Source organism: Polyodon spathula, chromosome 26 (assembly GCF_017654505.1).
Source record: "Polyodon spathula isolate WHYD16114869_AA chromosome 26, ASM1765450v1, whole genome shotgun sequence".
Taxonomy (NCBI): Eukaryota; Metazoa; Chordata; class Actinopteri; order Acipenseriformes; family Polyodontidae; genus Polyodon; species Polyodon spathula.
In genome coordinates this window covers 14,563,494-14,583,885 of record NC_054559.1, presented here as the reverse complement: position 1 = coordinate 14,583,885, position 20,392 = coordinate 14,563,494, and the positions used below count along the sequence as shown (strand labels likewise).

Here is a 20,392-nt window from a genome sequence, read left to right as displayed (position 1 = left end):
CTTGCATGTGCAACAGGAATGAATTGCAGCTTCATTCCACCAGACAAATCAATGAGAGGTTGACTTGACAAACTAGTATCAGTATGCATAATAAATCTTTAATTGCAACTCTGAAGATTAGCCCAGTATTGGGAATGTGAACTCATTGGTATTTACTCATGTACCACCTAGTGGCTATTTGTATTTAATACTGTTTTCTTGGTAGATGCCTGTCATTTTAGTTAGGCAGTTTGGAGAAAGGAAATAAGACAAAACCACAGTAATTACAGTCTTAAACATGTGCTCTTTATTTGAATTGTATTGGTCAGTGTACAGATAAGCCCAGATACTGACACCAACTTTTTACGGCTTATTTATGTATGACCGTGGTGGGGGGGGGCGGGGGTTCAGGGGTGTAAACCTTTTTTTGTAAAAAAGGTTTAAACTTTTTTGCATAAATCAAAATACAGGACCAAGAATAAGGCTGAAAAGTACAAAAAACCCAGATGTTTGTTACATAATTTACACAAGCAAGGTTCTCCCTCCCCCCCTTTAAGTAACATACTCCCAATTGGTGGGCGGCCTTCATAGAGGCAAATAAGTTTCTGAACAATGCACTTAACATTAAACATTTGGAATGAAAAAAAATGGAAATGTACATTTAAAGTCCTCTGATGCACTGTAGAACTTCGGGGATGCTCATTTGCCAAAAAAAAAAAAAAAAAAAAAAAAAAACCCCATTGCCATCACCTTCACCGTTCCAGTTTTTAAATCCTGAGTCAAGCGCCAAAAATAACAAAAGCCATGCCAATTTGTTGTTTCTTTTTTTCCCCTCTGCGCAATTAAAGATCGGCGTGTGAAGTGGCAACAGTCCGTTTAGAAGCATTTACGGTGGACAATAGAAGGCCCGGACTCATCGTACTCCTGCTTGCTGATCCACATCTGCTGGAAGGTGGACAGAGAGGCCAGGATGGAGCCTCCGATCCAGACGGAGTATTTACGCTCAGGTGGGGCGATGATCTGAAAGAAATAAACACATTAGAAACCTCCAGAAAACTAGGGAGTCTGTGACTCTTGCATTAGAAAAATGCCAATGTCTACAGCTTTGAAGTTGATGCTGGTACAGTCTAAAGCATGCAAATAGAACACCCACCTTGATTTTCATTGTGCTAGGTGCCAGGGCTGTGATTTCTTTCTGCATTCTGTCTGCAATGCCAGGGTACATGGTGGTACCTCCAGACAGTACAGTGTTGGCATACAGGTCCTTACGGATGTCAACATCACACTTCATGATGGAGTTGAAGGTGGTCTCATGGATACCACAGGATTCCATACCTATTAAAAGAAAAAAAAATTAACAGCTTGTTCTGCTATCCGAACTCCAAGTAAGAGCCACTAACAAAATGATCAACTGGCTTTTGCCAACTGGTCTATTCTGATCATCCAACAGGTTTGGAATCATGCAAGCGTTTTGGACTACAGAGGACATTGCATCTACTGATCTTGTTAAGTTTGCTAGAAAACCATGTTGCTTACCCAAGAAGGATGGCTGGAACAGGGCCTCGGGGCACCTGAAACGCTCGTTTCCGATGGTGATGACCTGACCATCAGGCAGCTCATAGCTCTTCTCCAGAGAGGAAGAGGAAGCAGCGGTGGCCATCTCCTGCTCAAAGTCCAGGGCGACGTAGCAGAGCTTCTCCTTGATGTCACGGACAATTTCTCTCTCGGCTGTGGTGGTGAAGCTGTAGCCTCTCTCGGTCAGGATCTTCATGAGGTAGTCAGTCAGGTCACGACCAGCCAAGTCCAGACGCAGGATAGCGTGGGGCAGGGCATAACCTTCATAGATGGGCACGGTGTGGGTAACACCATCACCAGAGTCCATCACAATACCAGTGGTACGACCAGAGGCGTACAAGGACAGGACGGCCTGGATGGCAACGTACATGGCTGGGGTGTTGAAGGTTTCAAACATGATCTGTGTGGGGGTAAATGAGTAGGGTTAAGAAATTGAAGTACATTGGACACTACAGATTTATTCTTCAATTGAAGAATAACTGTTAGTACATGCCTTTCATATTTCAATGTGAACTTCAAATCGGATTAGTAGGATCAGAAATGCAGTGCAATAGTTAAGAAAATCAGAACAGTGAAAGAAACAAACATTCAGAAGAAAAGTAGTAAACCTGTAGAAAGCTCCAGCAAAAGAAATTCAGGTGTGGAGACAGAAGGCCTGAAAATTAGAAGACAAATGAATAAGATGAGCAAGAGGCAGCAGAATCATTTAAACCCCGGATAATGAGAACCTAGTGATCCCAGTGACCCATGGGATTTGTACAAGCACACAGCAGTGACTGACCTGGGTCATCTTCTCTCTGTTGGCCTTGGGGTTCAGGGGAGCCTCAGTAAGCAGGACAGGGTGCTCCTCGGGGGCAACACGCAGCTCATTGTAGAAGGTGTGATGCCAGATCTTCTCCATGTCATCCCAGTTGGTGACAATGCCGTGCTCAATGGGGTACTTCAGGGTCAGGATACCTCTCTTGCTTTGGGCCTCATCACCAACATAACTGTCCTTCTGTCCCATGCCTACCATGACACCCTATAGGAGAGAGGAAGTTAAGATTAGAGTCAGCCTCAGCTTTGCATGTTATATGTATCAAGTTATCATGCCTTTATGGATAAAACATTCAAGTAAGTAGTTTGTGAATTTAGTGCAAGATCCAAGACTTTTAGTATGAATGGTTTAACACATTCCTGTCCAGTGTTTTGCAGGCAATAAGCTTAAGCAAAGTGTGTGCAATGGATCAGAACACTAACCTGATGTCTTGGGCGTCCAACGATGGATGGGAAGACAGCGCGGGGAGCATCATCTCCAGCGAAACCGGCTTTGCACATACCGGAACCGTTGTCAACAACCAGTGCGGCAATTTCGTCTTCCATGGTGGCTGAAATACAAGAATATATATATTACATGCAAGAAGACGCTTTCTATGCTTAGTAGACCTGGAAAATTTAGTACAGTTTTTAAAATGCTTTAGTTGTATTTGCATCATAGATTAAGAGAAGCCGGGTTTAACCGTATTAGGCCCACTTCCTCTCCAACTTCCTGCTTTTGCCTCACCTTACCCATCCGCCTTTTAGCCACTAGGTGGGGCGCTTGAGCTTAATTCAAAATGTGGGAGAGATTCAAGACAAAGGAAGTCCCGTTTCATTCTCTCATTACCATAAAAGGCAATGGTTTGAGCAGTTTTGCCATTACCGGCGGCGTGGCAACGGGAACCGATTTCGACACCGGCTGCTACCACGGCCACTCCCTTACACTGCCAATGTTTACCCCCCCTGCGCAATATTCCAAATTACATTGCTTTGTGCCCATTTAATAAACTAGAATACAATCCGGGCTAATTTAACAGTTTCAAAAGTGAGGCCACATTAAAGGATCGATATAGGTACAACTCACATTACCAGCTTCGTATTAGTTATGAAAGCCAGTTTGCAAAAAGCAAGCAACATTTTCAGAATGCATATCTATCTATATAGCACCGATTACATACACACATGGCGAGCACACAGTCGTTTTCCAACTCAAGGGACAGTTATGCAGCTTAAACATTCATTTAAAAACTTAAGAATCGATTGCGTCTGAATTGATTTAATGAAATTATATTTGAATGTCTCCGTGCCAATTCAGACCAGTTACAAATTATTTCCAGTTCGTCACTCAAGAGATTGGATTTACACTGGGAACCACGCCTTCAACAGCACAATGCCGCAATCTGATTTTATCGAGAGAAAAAATGAAGTAAGCCGGGTCATTTTAAAACCGCCAGCCTTTTTCAAGAGGGAAAGAACCGGACATGCAATCTACTCGATTGCCAACTAATAATTAAAGCCAATCCATCACACCGTGATCTGCACCTTATAAAACGAACGCATTTTATTATAGCTTGCAAATGCAGTGAATATGAAAAGCCTGTTGGGGCCATCGGAAAATTAGGTCACACCCAACTATGACAGCCATTGTACGAAGCCAGACACATTCGATTAAAAATGTATTTTATTTTATTTTTTTAAATGGCATCCCGTCGAACAATGAACACTCCTAACAACTGACCCCACTATCCGATGATAATGTGCAAGTTAACCTCCAAAATTAAGACAACTGAATAATTTAACCAGTTTAGGTTAAATGTTCACAACATTACTATCAACGCTATTCTTTTTTTTTTTTTTTTGCTTACTTCGTTTTCGGTGAACACACAGTGAAACAGTTTCCCCCTATGAAACACACCCTTCCATTGAAAATACTTTCATTTATAAATAACTAAAAGCTTTTTTTAAAAAAAATAATGTCCAATACTGAATCATTTATATGACAATTAAAGAAAAGAAAAAAAAAAAAAAAAAAAAAAAAAAAACTTTTTTTTTTTCTTCTTACCTTAGTTTGGGTGGTGACTTTTTACCGCTTATGAGAAATTATAATATTTTTTATTTTTTTTTTGCCCCCGCACTGGCCGCGAGATGGAGGAGCTCAGAGTGACTGTCTGGCGGCTGCGCGCGAGGTTTTATCCGCTGCGGTCCCCCGCCGTCTGCCCTGCTCGAGCCATAAAAGGTAAACTTTCGGAACGGAGCCGTCTGATTGGACAGACGTCACACCCCCAGTGTGTCACGTGCACACATCGCTGCTCTGTTTGTTGCAGCTTGCTTCCCGTCGCTGTGAAGCGAGAGAGGAGGCTCGGCTGAACCCAATGCAACCGCACTCGAGTATTTGCAGTAAATACGCTTTGATTTCTGGAAACGTGATTTTGTGGCAATTATATATTGATTGTGCAATTGATTGTTATTTGCATACAGCAAAACAATTCATCATGTCATACATTTAAAAATGTTGAGGCGGCCGTTCGTTTTGGTAGGTCATTATTTGCATATATAAACGATGCTGTTTATGATTATATATAATTAAACGGTAATACAGTATCTGACTTTAGAATGCTTTATCACATTCCGTAAGTTATTGTACTGTATTAAATTAAAGCTCAGCCTACAGTTAGGTACACGATTTTGCAATTATTACAATGACGGTAACGTGTAATTCATGAATAAATGGGTTAAAAACTCTAACTGCACCGCAAACAGTGTATCCATCGCTAAAAAAACCCGCTTGCATTCATATATACTGAAGTGTAGACAGACAGCTAATGATGAATACTTATACATGACTTCATGCTGAAACGTTTGTTAGAAAACTACCAAAGACAATACAACATATTTCAAATAAATAAAAGCAAAGTATTTTCAATTGATGTTAGCGTTAAGTGTGCACTGTTTTGTAAAAATGCTGAAAAGCCCCACCCTTGCTAAGTTGCAGAGACCCAGTGACACTGAGCTATGCCTGGAGCCCTATCCCTTAAAAGAAAAAGAAAAATAAGAGAGAATTAGTAGGCTGCTTCTTTCCCATTTACAGTTGTACAGTTGTATAATGTTACACAGGCAGTATTTGTTGTATCAGAGTAGATTAATGCAGGGTCAGGGTGTATGTGGTGTAACAGGCCTACTTCCTTTTCTTGATGTTTAAAAGCTGCCAGCAGACCACAGTCTAAACCTATGTGTGCTATAGGCACAAGGTTTATCATCATAACTGTGTTCTTCAGGTACCAGGGCCCCACAAAAGAGGCAAATTCTGAACTGAAGTTTTGTAGAATTGTGCCTAACCGTTTGTTTATTTATTAACAAATGCAGTTACAATGGGTCTGGTGATACAATATAACTGTAATAGGGCCAGGCCCATCTGCCAGGGGATGGGGATGGGCCCATGTTGTCAATGCAGGCGTGGCCTCACTTGGCTTCAGCCACTTCTAATAGTATAACGTCTGTCAGCTCTTGAGAGTGCACCCAAAACAAAGCCAGCCAGTCAGCCCTTGGCAAACTGTATCTAGAGAGGGTGCAGCTGGTCCCTGTGACTGGAATGTCATACTGCCTCATTACAGGAAGAGCCAGACACAAGTGCTGGTGTGAACAAAGTGGTGTGTGACCAAATCATTCACTGAAATTGTCTACAAAATCTTGAAGCACAATTGAAAGTGCTGTATACTAATTCACAGTGTTCACTGAGGGCAGTGTACTTGGTATAGTGGGGTAGAAGAAACCTGTGATTGTATAACATTGGATAGCCTGTATATGAGCCAGGCTTGCTATGTGAAGACCAATACTGACCAATACCAGTTGACTATCACTTTAAAGAGGAGGCTATATATATATATATATATATATATATATATATATATATATATACACACACACAGACACACACCCATTGTGGCTGTGAATAAATTAAATAAATGATGGCACCGCTATCTGTATATTTTAAAAAGTACCAAGTAACAGAACTAATAGGAGCTGTGCAATGTTAGCAGTTTAAGCATTATATAATTGTCTTGATCTGTATTTGTTATTTGATACTTCATTAGAACTGCTATAGATATGTATCTGTGCCAAAGTGATATTTAATCCCATTTAATCTCTGTCTGCTGAGTTGTATTTGGTAACGACTGTACAGAACATATCCATGGTCTGTAGATATGAAGTAAAAATATGTGATCACTGCTGCTGACAGTACAGCTTCCTGGCTTCTTTTTTGGTCGAGCACAAGAGTCGTTCTTCACAATTGAGTGCCTTTCAAAGCCAGGTGTCTGTAATCCCAAGAAACTAGAACCCTAGGCAAACTATATTATTGCAGGTGTAATAACCCCAGACAACGACCTAAAAGCTGCAGTGCCCATAATCCTCATAATCACTCACTTCAATACTTTGGTAGTCTTTTCATTCTACTTTATCTGAAGAGCGAGACATTTTTATGAACTTATAATCATCACTGCAGACTAATCTGAGACTCTTTTCTCTTGTGACCTGTGCAGATTGGAACCCAGGTTGAATATGTAAAAGGATAACTACCTTGCCCTCAACACTACTGAAGTGTTTCCATTCTCAGCCCCAGGCAGGACACTCCTGTTAATGGTACTTTCTCTTTTTTGTTTTTTATAAAAATAACCCTTATTTTCCATTGCTTGTTAGGGTGTGTGTGTGTGTGATGGGGTGTAAAGTAGATGATTAATTCTGTCATTGAAAAGAACCTGCTTTATCAGTTCTAGTCTAAAGGTAGTTATTATGGCAGGTCATTAAAATAAATATCAGCAAGGTGGAGCTATACCTGTTTCTTCTTCAATGTCATTGTGTAATTATGCAGCAAAGCTCTTTCAGAAAGAAAGTAAAGAAGTGCTTGCATGAAGGACGCCATAGAACTGTAAGATTGTATTTATTGAAGCAAGGGCAACGGCAAAGATGTAAAACAAGAATTAATGATATAACACTAGCAGGGAACTAATCAGAACAGAGACAACATTCTCAGTTAGATTGGCCATGGCCTTTGCATACAAAATATCAAACATATTCAAAGTGAACAAGACGTACCCCATACACACACTGCTTCCCCTGTTTGTAAATTCATGTGCATTCTCTCTTCTGCCTTGTTTGGTTGGTAAAATATTGTTTTCTGTGTATTTGTCTGACTGCCAAATACTACGAAGTCGATTTGTACTAAATAAAGCCCAGTCCAGGAGAACAGTAGGTGTAGAAACGTTTCAAAGGATTCCAGACTCTCACAGTGCCAAGCGAAAACAACATCACCGAGTTGAAGCCCATCACGAGAAACCTTTTTCAGGGGTTAGATCCAATTTTCCATTACAACACCCTCCTGTCACCTTTCCAGTGGAGAAAATATTCTCTATTCCTCTTGGTTACTGAAAAGTGTTGACAACTTTTGTAGTGGACAGCGATAGCTCCAGTAGGATTTTAGGTTTGTTTTGTTTCTTCAGTCTGTACTGGTACAGCACCAGTATTTGTTTCACATAAATAAACATGACATATATATTAGGTTAGTCCTGTTGGATATGTTTACATTGATATTGCATGCATTGCAGTGCAAAACAAGCTGTCATGGCTTTCAAGTAGTAGATGCATGTTAATGTAGTTTTCTCAAGGTTGGTCCTGTACTGTTCCCTGTAACACATGCGTGTTAGATACACGATACTGGCACCATTTCCACAGGAAAAGATGTTTTCTGCATTTCTTATATGCAAGATTTCCGTGTATGCAAAACAGAATGGAATTGCTGATTGTTCGTTAAAGGATGTCACGTATTGCGTGCTGTGTGCATATATCACAGCTGTGCCATGCATGACGTAATTATATCAGAGGATTTAAAGATTCTTTGTACCTCTTAATTAGCAAATTAAAAAAAAAAACTAATTATGAGAATGTCAAATCTCATCAGCACTTCTGTGAACAAGAAACAGCTTGCAGACCAAATATGTAAATTAACAATTACAAAGTAATGCACCCCTCATCAGTACAGTACACATCTCTGTATTTGAAGGCTGGTAAATCATATAAAGGGCACTGTAGAAAATAACTTATGGTGTTACCAGCAGTATACAATACCCTTATGTGCTGTGTACTTTATACAACAACATGGTTCCTAGTTTGCCTTGGAATGGGATTCAGTAATTTATTCAAAACCTCTTAACAGACACAATGGGAGCTTACTGCAGCTGCTGGGTATTTATATAGATTAGAAGTTTGGGATTACCTTGACCCTAACCTATTTTCACCTGCATCTTGCTCTTGCCTTAACATTCCAAGCCAGTCCAGGACAAACTCTGTATACCAGCTCAGCAGAGGTGCGGATTCATTCGTTTGCACAGAACTGCTTTATTTCTGGTTGTTTCTTCTTTCCCACCATCTATGAGTTTCCATTAATTCTCTCAACTTCCTTATTTTCTTTTGGTGTCTTTGGTGTTTTCCACTTCATTTGAAAACAACTTTCCCAAACAGGTCTGTGTTTAGTATACAGTAAGAAAAAGGGACTGTGTTTACCTGCTACTGTGTCAGCTTTGGTGTATGTATATTTGGGTAATTCCACTGGAGAAATAGACCGCTTATCAATAAACCGAATACATTCCAGTATTTGTCAAGAAGTACCTAAAAATTATATCTGTCAAAAATGACAGTACAATCAGGATTGCTTTTTCTTGTCACTCCCTATACCTTCCACCTGGTATTGCTGTATTAAACATTACATTTTATTCAATAAAGTACAAAGTAATACATGCATTTGACTAGAGAGATCTGTTTCAGCTTTCTTATTTTATTGTATTAAATTTTAGGGTTCTCATTCACAATGTGTGTATTGTCATGTCTGTCTGTCCGGTAAGCACTAAACGTGATCCATGCTTTTATCATGCACGCCTAGCCTCATGTGCTTTTGGAAATAATCCGCTACATGTTTCTAAACATATTTTGAATGTGTGAATGTGGTCTGGTTCGCTAGTTATCCTTGCTGTTTCTGCAGCATGTGAATAGCTTCTGCAATCCTCTGGTGTAATGATAACACAGCCTCAGTGCATCTTTACAAGGAAGCTTTTCAACATTGTTAGATCACATTTAATTCCCACGCCAAAATAGAATCTGCATTTAACATGACAGTGCATGACAATGGCAATTTAATACACATTGAATGCAACAATAACACCCTGGTTTGCTTGAGTGTTTTGCAATATGGGCGTTAGCTGAAACGATTGGGAAGTGAGAATCTCAACTTGTTTTCACAATTCACTTAATTTTTTTCTTACACCCAGAGATATTACCTTCATTTGTCTAAGCTAACCTGTTCCACTGACAGTATGCACATTGCATCTGTTGCATGGAAGACTTTTGAAACACTGGAAGAGTCAAGTGGCTTTGAAGGAAATCTCCCATTGCATAGGAAAAATGCTCAGAGGGGTTGTAACTCATACTTTCAAAAGTGCATTTCTAGGCTGCTTTTAGACATCTGGCTTTGTACAGTACAGTCTTTAGCCATATATTGTTTCAGTGAAGGAAACTGTGTTGATTACTGTTGGTCACTACCCCTGGAAGATGTTGGCTAGACATGCCAAGAATCCCCTTCTCTCAGAAACATATTGCGGTTTTATTAGCAGAAAGTATCGCACTGTGTAATAGTTTAAGAGAGTTTCTACAGTTTCAACTTTATTCAAGATCTGTTTGTTGTTTCAAAGGCATCCTCCTAAAAGCAAACACATTCCCAATACGGTACACAATTCATACTACTGCTAGTAATGCTACTACTAATACTACTATGACTAACAATAGGGATCTCTCAGTCTGGTTGAGGATGTTGCCTATAGTGCATGCGTGTAGGAGTTCTGCTCTGAGTCACGTTTGTTATCATTTAGGTAAGTTTCTTTTAACACAAGAAAAATGAATTACTCAGGGTGTGTAAGGTCTGTCAACCTTGTTTTTCAGCCTTGCACAACTCAGACCACCCCTACAGTACACTCTCTATATCTTATTAAGAAGCACTCCAATGAGCCAGGCTGACGAGACACACAGAGCAATGCAAAGAAGAACTGTGGCTCTCTGGGAGCAGCTCTTTCAGGTAAAGCTGAGGGAACATGAAGGAACTTGGTTTCAGGAGGCTAGGTTTCAGGCTAATGCATGGCACACCGGGGGAGACTTGGGGTTTGATACAGCAAGGTTGCCTCAAACTATGTCTCCCGGTATCCTGGAACCAAGTTTCAAGTCCCTGTTCCTAAAAAAGTGTCTTCATGTTCCTTCAGCTTAAGAGTCATGAAGAAGTTCTTATTGAAAAAATGTACTACACTTTTTTGGGGGGCTATGAAGCTGTTTTAAAATAAATTATGTTTTCTAATTCTTTTAACTGGTAATGAATTGGTAATATCTGGTAAGGTGGTCTGTTTTATAAATTCAGTATTTTGAGATTTGCAGTAGCCATGTCGACGAATTTGATTACGCCTTTTTGTTATTGAAAACCTATTTGTGTTTTAGGGAGTTTTTAAATTGCAGAAAAGGGGCCAAGGGTAGGTCTTGAGCCAATTTAGTGTTTAGGTGCTAATCTGTCTGTGTCTGGTGATGGGCTTATAGAAACATGCCGAATGTTTGTGAATCTGGCTCGCAGTATTAAACCGTTCAGAGCAGATTTCAGTGTCCATCTGATCGGTAATTAGACGCAGGAGGGGCTGGTGTGGGATTATGCCACTGTTGGTTCAAGAAATTCTTTCACAGAGCAATTCCCTTTTCCTAGCACAGAAACTACTGCAGGGAACTTTATTCACTGGTAAAGATTATTTTGGTTCACGCCTACATCTTCTTCTACATTTGCTCTCTTAAGATTTCCTACTGGAGCTTTCTATTTGCATTTGTTTCGAGAAGGAGTAGGACTTCCTTTACCGGACCCCCACCCCTTTTTGAAATGGAAACACTGATTGAGGCACACCCAAATGCACCAGCAATCTGTGTAGCAGGACAGCCAGCGCCCAGATAGCATTATCTGCATTGATCCAAGGAGTCCGGGGAGAGGGTGCCCCAAGCTTTTCAGCAAGGCCCCTGGTAGAGGGAGGGAGTCACAGTAAATCTATCCACCAGCTGGCTCCTTAAAACACAGACTAGATTAGTGAGCAATTTAGTGCTTCTAAATGGATTCCTGCCCTTCTCCCATCGCCCAACCTCCCTGCATTCAGCAAAATGAGGCAATTAAAAACAAAGGGAACCCACTTCCCCACCCTCTTCATTTTCCTACAAAATCTTAAAATGGCTGGGTGGGTGGGTTACTTCCAAATTATTATCCAGCCCTTGCATTAACTGGAGTTGTAAACCAGACGCATCTTTTTTTTTTTTAAATTATCCCAAATTTGTGATTCCTGGGAGTCAGCGCACCTTCTTTTTTAACACTCATAAAACTTTACTGCTGTCGCTATTCATTTACTGTGCTTTAGCGTGATCTTATAGTCACTGTTTTTTGCCCTGCTTGTCTGTTTTCACTATGATAATACACTTTCCTATGCTTTCACCACAGTATATTTTGAAGGGAAAACAAATAATGACAACCATTAGGCAAAATACTGTAACAGATGACATAACATATTTTAATACAGGTCCATAATCACAATTTTTTTTTGATATTCATGTGTTCTACACTGTTGATAAAGAAAGATCAAAACAACAGTTGGCTTGATTGAATATCAAATGCATTATTCTTCATTAAGTTTAAGCATTGTTAATGGAGGCCCAGTGTCTCAGTAAATGTTGCTAGGCAGTTTCTTCCCATGATGCAAGCAATCCCATTAAACCTTGAGAGTACTGCATCATAGCATACAATATAAATAGACTGGTGTGGTGTTTTCTAGCTTGTTTAGGAGAATCCAGGAACTTTTTGATGGCTGACTGACTGTGAATGATCCCTGATCCCCTGGCAGCGAGTTCTGCTTTTCTTGCCACAGAAATATGCCATGTTGTAATGGATTCAATTCATGCTGAATGAGCAGTCATGGTGAGCTGTTTGCATTTAAACCAATTTATAGATACCACAGCACTTTCTAAAGTGATGGGCCCTTGCATTAGTACACACTCAGATCCAGCAGCTGGTGCATGACAGGACACATTAACAGGGGCGAGAGGATAATAGCCCATTGATATTTTGTCTCTTTATTAAGTCAACCACAGAGGAGTCAATCTATTTTGTGTGGCAGGGCCCTTTGGAAAAGCAAAGCCCTACAACAAGGCTTTGACACTAATAAGGTTAAATTATATAATTATTTAATGTTGCAGGCTGGCGGGGGGGGGGGGGGGGGGGGGGGTGGGTTAGGGGGGGGGGGGGGGGGGGGGGGGGGGGGGGGGAGGGTTAGGGGGGGTGGAATAGTTGTTTACCATGTGGAAAGCTGACAAATGTGGTAATGTGACTGACAGGTCAAGGCTAGCCAGTGGCAGAATTAACCCTCACCCAGAGACAGTACTGTAGTTCAACACTTTCCTGTGAAGTTTTACTTGCAAACACAAATCAAATGAAACAAACAAAAGCCTAACTACTATTTGGAGCAATAACTAAACTTTTGCAAGTTCCTAAATAAGCCATTTACTGGTTCAACAAAAACACTTGCTACACAAAGTACACAACTTTGACATTGCACACACCGTATACAAGTTTTCCCTGCACAGGTTTCACCCAAGCCTTAGCATTCATGCAGACAGCCTAACAAACATTTGACCTGCTTTTGTACATGCATGCTTAGTCACAGGCAGGTGTCCCTCACTTCATAGAGCCAGGTGCTTCGATTTCTGACTTTCTTAATTCTAACCCCAAGGCATTCTGGGGGATGTAGTCCTGTACTACATCTCAAGGACTACATCTTCCTCTCTCCTCCCCCTACTCTGCCACACAAATAACAATCTTTGTTTACCAAAAACACATTTCTCTTTGGTAATACAGTATGGGAATTGTACAGCATTCCTCCAGGTAGCTGACAAAGAACTGTAATGTGAGCAAGTAATACTTTCAGCGCTTTCAGCCCATTCCCAGCCCTTTTACGAATCATGTTAAAAAGGAGGCGGCACAATGACTGCTGTATGCAAATGTGTTTTGTGTTAATTTGTATTTCAGTCCCAGATGATATTGTATTACACACCTTGTGAAAGAACCTTAGAAACAGGCAGATCTGCTCCTGTTTCCTCAGCTCCTAGGCAACCAGGTATGAGCACCAAGGATGACTTCTTTGTCTGCCTGTGGCCTTGATATCATGGATCATGGATGTCAGGATACATTGAAGGTTCTGGTTTTATGTCTCTGAAAACAACTAATCTATCTTTCTCTCTATCATAATAAATTGTATATTGGCACATGGAATCTCTCTCTCTCTCTCTCTCTCTCTCTCTCTCTCTCTCTCTCTCTCTCTCTCTCTCTCTCTCTCTCTCTCTCTCTCTCCCACATACACTTCCCTTTTCAGACACCAGCCTTGAGCAGATCTAGTTTCTATCTCAGACTGCAGAAAGATGGTGTTGTTTTGCTTAGACAGAACACTGATTTGTTTATTTTTTCAAGAGGAAGCACTGCAAACAGCCGAGCTGTGTTTTCATGTAACTGCTGTTCCTCATTTCAGTGCCCTGCCCTGATCCTTTGACTTTACTTACTGTTTCCTCTGTTTCCTCTTAGCATATGCTGGCCGTTAAATGCACATTTGATGCCCTTGTAATGTCTCTCATGGAATTCAGTGTGGACTGGCAGATCCCCACTTTGCCTGTTGGTTTTTGCAGACACCACCTTTCAGTTTACAGCACACCAGTGCATGTGCCAGGGGCGCTGCCTGGCAGTGAGGATACGTCACTCCTGTCAGCTCAGCTGTTGTTTTCAACACTCCAAGAGCCCTAGAGTTTATACGTTATCCAGTTTCAAGCTGAATGCATCTGCCAAAGCACTGCATGGGGTGTACTCCACTTTACAGGATCTCATAAGAGCTTGCTAGTGAGTGTGTCTCTTGTAAAAGATTAGCACAGTCTGCCATGGCAGTGATACACAGCATATTAAAAAGCATAGTGAAGGCATGGTAAAGCACAAGCTAGCATGGTACCCCATCAAATGACCTGTTAGCAAAAGCAGAGAAACACTCTCCTGTACAGGGCATGGGTACTATTTCGTGTATGTCATTTATGCATTGGCATCTCTTTTCGATAATATAAGGGAAACCGAACATAATCATTTTGGCATCAAATGCATTTCAAGCGGCATTGTCAAAACTATATTTGACCATGGTGAAGCATGGCAAAGGCATAGGAGAAGCATGGGAAGATGCATATTTAACATGCGAATGTACCATCGTGGTAAACTGCTGATCAGAAGTAGAATAGACAAATTATTCAAACCCGGTCTTTTGCCTTCATGGCGCAGAATTTGATTTGGTCCTGTGTTCCATAATCTCCCAGCATGTTGGTAATGTTATCAGAACAGTAATTAAGTTGTCAGATTCTTAGAAATTTATGATGCAAGCAGGAGCATGTCTTTCTGTAAGATTTGTAGCATAGTATAACTCAGGTCATAAATATCTGCTATTTACAATACTCATGGGAAGAGCCAGTTTTAAGATAAAAGGAGATGATCTGATAACTTCAAGAGTGCAGGTTCCAGCTGTAATGAGGCATTTAGAGATGTATGTGTAAATCCTACCCATAGTAATAGTCCAGTGAACAAATTAAATAATAAAAACACATATGGTTGTTTCAGTATGAATTCAGATATTATTGAACCATTGAGACATACATGAAAGTTATTTAGAGAACTTGGGCACAAACAAATAGCTTATAGTGGTGGCCAAATAAGGGCATATTCATCGTGTCACATGCTTTCAACAGGAACTGTGTTTCTGTGAACCGACTTACTGAGCACAGCCAAGAGGAAGTCATATACAGATATTTTTACATATCTTACATACAAATAAGAATCTATAAGCCTGCCGTGTTAACTGGTAATTTCAGTTTCCTGGTACTGATAACACCAAGGGCAAGCTCGGTACACCAGAGGAACACACAACTCCTGTAACCCTGTCAATTGTTCAGTGTTCACTTTTTAGCATGGTGTCAAATGTGGACTTTTTGTTCTTTGCCTCACTTTGATTTTCATAGGCCTGGACTGTAGCAATGTTACAGTGACATTACATATAACATTATATCTAGACTGAGCCTCAAGCCCATTTAACTCGTGTATCAAAACCAGGCGAATAGAGATCGGGTACATATGCACCAGGTCATTTAGTGCAGACTTGATTTGACCTTTTTGTTTTGCTCGTTTCTTGTAGCGGGCAGTGTCGTGTGATGTAGTGCTGCTACAGTGTCGGTGAGATGAGATGAGGTTAAAAGCTCTAAAAGCCACGAATTCCATATCGGTTGTACTATGCATTTCCAATGCTTTATCATAGAGTACCATGGTATTTACCATGCTTTACTATATTTCCCTATGTTTTTACAGTGGTGCACAACACTATTTTAATTGTTTTTAAGTAATATTATTTAATGTTTGTAAAATCTATTGAATGAAGTAAAGAAGATTATGAAGAAAAAGAAACATGCATGCTTTACATAATTAATTGAATCTCCTGAGCAAGACGTATTAAATCCATTTTTATTGCAGCTAACGATATATGTAACTAGATTCCATTAAAGGTACAAGAAGCCATACAATACAAGAGCAAGCCTACTGATTTTCAGGTTGCAAACAGGACTTGTGCCTGGGGATGTTAAAGAACAGGACATTCCTCACAGCTGCAGACACGTTGACGCTTGCAAATCAGTGGGCATGTGTTTCTTCCATGTATCAGTCCTAACATGCTTAAAACAGGTTATGCTGGCAGTTAGACGAAATAAAAAATGCTAATGGTAGGTCTGCTGTTTCTGTGCAAACGTCCTGCAGTTGGACAATAACAAACACCCTCAGTCTTTTGCAGATTGGGTGTCACTCTGTGCATGCTTGCCTGTGCATTGTTGTTAAACAAAAGTATTGTGCGCCGACAGAAAGACCAGACGTTGTTTTATTTTTCTACGGATAAAGATACAGTAAAGTTTTTTAATTCAGCTGAACTATTTTTGCCTTGATGTGTGTGACACTTGGTTCGCTGCCTCGCCTCCAGCTGTAACAGTAACCACCATAAAAGGCAATCTTTAAGAATGTCACATGGTAACAATGTCAAGAATGCAAGGCTTGTGTCACATGGGACTTCACAAGAAAATCAGACTGAAACTGCCAGGCAAAAATGAATGAGAAAGTCACTGACAACAAGTAGGGGAGTTCATATTTCTGCATTCCAAAGAGTATTTTCACTTCTGTTTTGCAGACTAGGGAAATTATCTCTCTCCAACTATTTCTTGTGTCTTTCTTGGGACATTTTTCTGAGCATGGTTTCCTGGCGTGTTTACTTGAAATATGTAAATATGTAAAAAAAAAAAAAAAAAAAAAAAAAAAGATCTTAGATTTGCACTACAATTCAAGAAGAGGAAGCTGTAGGAGTTACTCAATCTTTTTGTAATTTAGAAAAAAAGAACTAAATCTTTTTAACCTGACTGCTTTAATGTTATGCCAAAAGGAATCCCCTTGAATGTGTTACCATTATGGGTGGGTAGTAAAAATCCATATTCTGGATTATGCATTAGGCCAGCTGTAGAAAGCCACTCTTGTAATAAAGAAAAGTTAAGAGTCTATCTGTCACATGCTGACAAGTACTGTTTTAAACGCATACAATCTTGATACACTCAAATTCTACAGCATTCTATGGGGATGGGTTTTATGCATTTCACATCAAATCTTTCAACTCAGGCCAAAGGGTCTCCTGAGATATCTGATCTTGGCAGGAGAGAGGTGGCGACAGTCTCGGCTGTGTATCCCTGTGCTCTGTGTATCATCACTGCTGCCAATTCCACACACACACACACAGCAGATTCCTTAGCACTCCCTTCCACCTTCAACCAAACACACACACACACGCTATCAATTTCAGCCTCCCTGTACTGTTTGACTGCAAACAATCGCTTAGAGGAACAAGGCCTAAACGGCTGAGCCCTGCCTCATACTCAAAGAAGCTTTCTTTCCTGAAAGCCTCCATATATGGGAAAAACTAGCAGGTAGCAATCGCCAAACTTAGTCATCACAGCCAGAGCAGTCCACTCACAGTGCAGTCAGCAACTGATTTCCTCTCTTTTTTATGGGCGTGTTTTAGTAGCTTTGCAAGCACTGTGTCACCACAAAGCTAGATCAGCTGTTATTAACGCTTTACTTTCTGCTTCTTGTTTAATTGTATTTTTTTCAATTTTCAGGGTGACCCCGCTGCTGATCTCTGGCATCTCATATTGACTGGGATTCTGTTTAGTTTGTGTGTTGGGAGCTAGCTTGGCTGGAGGAATTTGCTATCTGCTTTGAGTTTACCTTGGGAAGAGAAATCGCTATGCGTGGTGTGTGCCTTTTAAATGACCAAGGATAAACACTTTGCAAATGTTTTTTGTTAAATATGTTTAAAAAAATTAAAAAATAAAACCACACACACGGCAAATTATAAAAGTTAATCATTAGCGTGGGATTTGATTTTTGGGGTCTGGTGGTCGAGTTGTACAATCCGTGATTCCACACTGAAAAGCTTCTGTTTAATTTGCCAACCTCTGTGTGGGTGTCTGCCTTTCCTCTCTGCTCTTCCAAGGCTTATGAAAACATTTAGTCTTTTAAACCATTAACTAATCATCTGTAGGACTTATAGTCTTTGGCCATCATTTGTCTTGTCTTTAAAAGCAGACGAAGTGAGAGGCTTGATTTGTGTGGCATTGGCGGCTGTGGTGAGCTAGAATTCACAGGAATCTTAATTGCACAGAGAAATATGCAGAGGCCATCTCCACACACGTTGACACATGCTTATGTTTGGTTATGTTTCTGACCTCTTGAGTGAGATATCTTCAGCAAACAGCAGGCAGTGCAGCACTATGTGCATTAGAAGACAGTGTGCGTTTCAAATGCATATTTAGGATATCTGCCGAGAATTCTTGAGCATTTTGTTTGTGATTCAATGCACACTTTTTGGATGCAAGCAGGTTTCATGCAGGCATATCTTATCTGCATGAACAGTGTACAAACAGACTTGCTGATAAATCTCTCTCCAGCTCTATTATCACTGCATTAAGAATGTCCTTCTAATTGATTTCAACATGGCCTTAAAATCTGTACTGCACAGAAAAGGGAACCTGTGCAGTACTTAGTTCCTGAAAGTTATTTAGTAGCAAACCCCAATTGAAGAAGTGTCTTAACGCAGATGCAGGCTTGCTTAGCTTAATAGCCATATATAGCAGCATTTTGTGGAGAACAGATTCTTTTTAAACGCTAACAATCACAATACTTGTTGGAGAATAGTATATTTAGATTTACTTCATTAAAGATGTATCAGAATAAATTGTATATTGGCACATGGCACTCTCTCTCTCTCTCTCTCTCTCTCTCTCTCTCTCTCTCTCTCTCTCTGTATCTATATATATATATATTGGAGAAGGCTCGATATATATATATATTATCTATATACAACGCATTGGAGAGGGACTATATATAATATATATATATATATATATATTATATATTATATATATATGCTATTTTGAACAACGCAATCTGCACTATGCTTCAATGCGGGAGGTACCGGGTTTGCGTCTGACCGCCTTACCTGCGGGAATGGAGGTTCGCCACAGTATTAAGTATTCTATATGCCTATACTTTAAAACATAAATAAATAAAGAAAGGTTATAGGTTAAACAAACTAATTATTTACACTACTATTCCCCATTCATTTGATATATTTAACACATTGTTTTATGTCCACATTTGTGGCCCCAGGAACCTAAAAGGATATGAATTTCCACACAGGAAGGGAAACTGTTTTAAAGATAAGGTTTTTTTTTTTTTTGATGTTGTTGCTGTTCTTATCATTTTTCCAGGTAGCGTTCCCCGACCACTTGTAACACAACACAGGCCCCTCTCCTTGTTTCCTGTGGGTCTTGTGTCAAACTTCCCTTCTGCTTAGCTGCCAGCCTCGTCTTTCCAACGCTCATTTATTTTCTTCATCCCGCAGTCCGTCGGCGTGGCTGCATCACAAGGTCAGTCAAGGGCCTTTGAGCGTATCCTGTTGATGCAACTGTGTTTTCCTGGGGCACAGAGACACTTGAATCACAACGTGATGCAGGACTGCTACAGGGACGTGATTCCTCTGGCTTGTGTTGCCACAGTAGTTAGCGCTGCAGGCAGTTTAACTATTTTCAAATGACTCAGAACAATGACAGCGTTTTACTTTCGGCTAAGACAAGACTGGCTTGGTTGATTTTAAAACATTCATTTGACAGATGTAGTCCTCATGCTTAATGTTGCAGCCCAAAATATCCAACCCCTAGTGGTACAAACAAGCCTTCAGCACGTGGAACAACTTTTGAAAAAAAAAAAAAAAAAAAAAAAAAAAAAAAAAAAAAATATATATATATATATATATATATATATATATATATATATATATATATATATAAGCTATTATAAGCTGTAATAAAAATAATGTGTAAACTCTTGTTGTCGTTTGTCATGCTTTGCCCATGCTTATATTATGCAATTGGTATTGTTTAGAATTTGTATCATATTCCTCTATTCGTTACCTTGGCAATGCTTTCCTTGGCTTTTGCAAGGATTGACTTAAAAAACGCTACAAGAAAAGTTTAATCACAAGCTGTCTGTAATATCTGATTGCTGCCTGAATCATGCTTCCTGGTAAGTTCTATGACTGATTTGCTGTCCCTCTCTGTCATGTAGTTTTAATAGAGCCTGATTGTTCATTCAGACTGTACATTTTCCTACTGTACATATCCTAAAATTCTAGCTGATGCAAAACTTTTGGCCATAGCAGTAAATGTGGGTCATAGGTAGACTATACAAAATATTCTAACTGACTGAAAAAAAGGAAAGACCTCATGGATGTAAAAATGTAAAAATGTAGACATGATGGTAATGCACACT

The 20,392-nt window shown here is 40.0% G+C and overlaps 1 protein-coding gene and 1 long non-coding RNA gene across 3 annotated transcripts; one reads left to right on the top strand and one right to left on the bottom strand.

Annotated features, from left to right (window-relative positions):
• Positions 1 to 263: 263 nt before the first annotated feature.
• Positions 264 to 4,509, bottom strand: LOC121300962 (actin, cytoplasmic 2). The gene is made up of 6 exons (XM_041229999.1): positions 4,415 to 4,509; positions 2,794 to 2,921; positions 2,336 to 2,575; positions 1,516 to 1,954; positions 1,133 to 1,314; positions 264 to 999 (listed from the first exon to the last, which is right to left on the bottom strand). The coding sequence occupies exons 2-6, from the start codon at positions 2,914 to 2,916 to the stop codon at positions 856 to 858; spliced, it is 1,128 nt and encodes a 375-aa protein (XP_041085933.1). The 5' UTR covers positions 2,917 to 2,921; positions 4,415 to 4,509; the 3' UTR covers positions 264 to 855.
• Positions 4,510 to 4,618: 109 nt separating this feature from the next.
• LOC121300963 lies at positions 4,619 to 19,805 on the top strand. 2 transcript variants are annotated; one of them, XR_005947578.1, is made up of 4 exons: positions 4,619 to 4,885; positions 6,891 to 6,990; positions 13,560 to 13,652; positions 19,333 to 19,805. It is a non-coding gene; the product is annotated as an uncharacterized LOC121300963 (long non-coding RNA). The 2 variants fall into 2 exon arrangements; XR_005947579.1 differs by lacking the exon at positions 13,560 to 13,652.
• The last annotated feature ends 587 nt before the right edge of the window (positions 19,806 to 20,392 follow it).

Excerpts from the sequence above, each read along its gene's own strand:
- LOC121300962 (XM_041229999.1), bottom strand. The coding sequence starts at position 2,916 with ATGGAAGACGAAATTGCCGCACTGGTTGTTGACAACGGTTCCGGTATG. Across the intron at positions 1,955-2,335 it reads ACAGAGAGAAGATGACCCAG|ATCATGTTTGAAACCTTCAA; the intron begins GTCAGTCACTGC and ends ACCCCCACACAG. Across the intron at positions 1,000-1,132 it reads CTAGCACAATGAAAATCAAG|ATCATCGCCCCACCTGAGCG; the intron begins GTGGGTGTTCTA and ends TATTTCTTTCAG.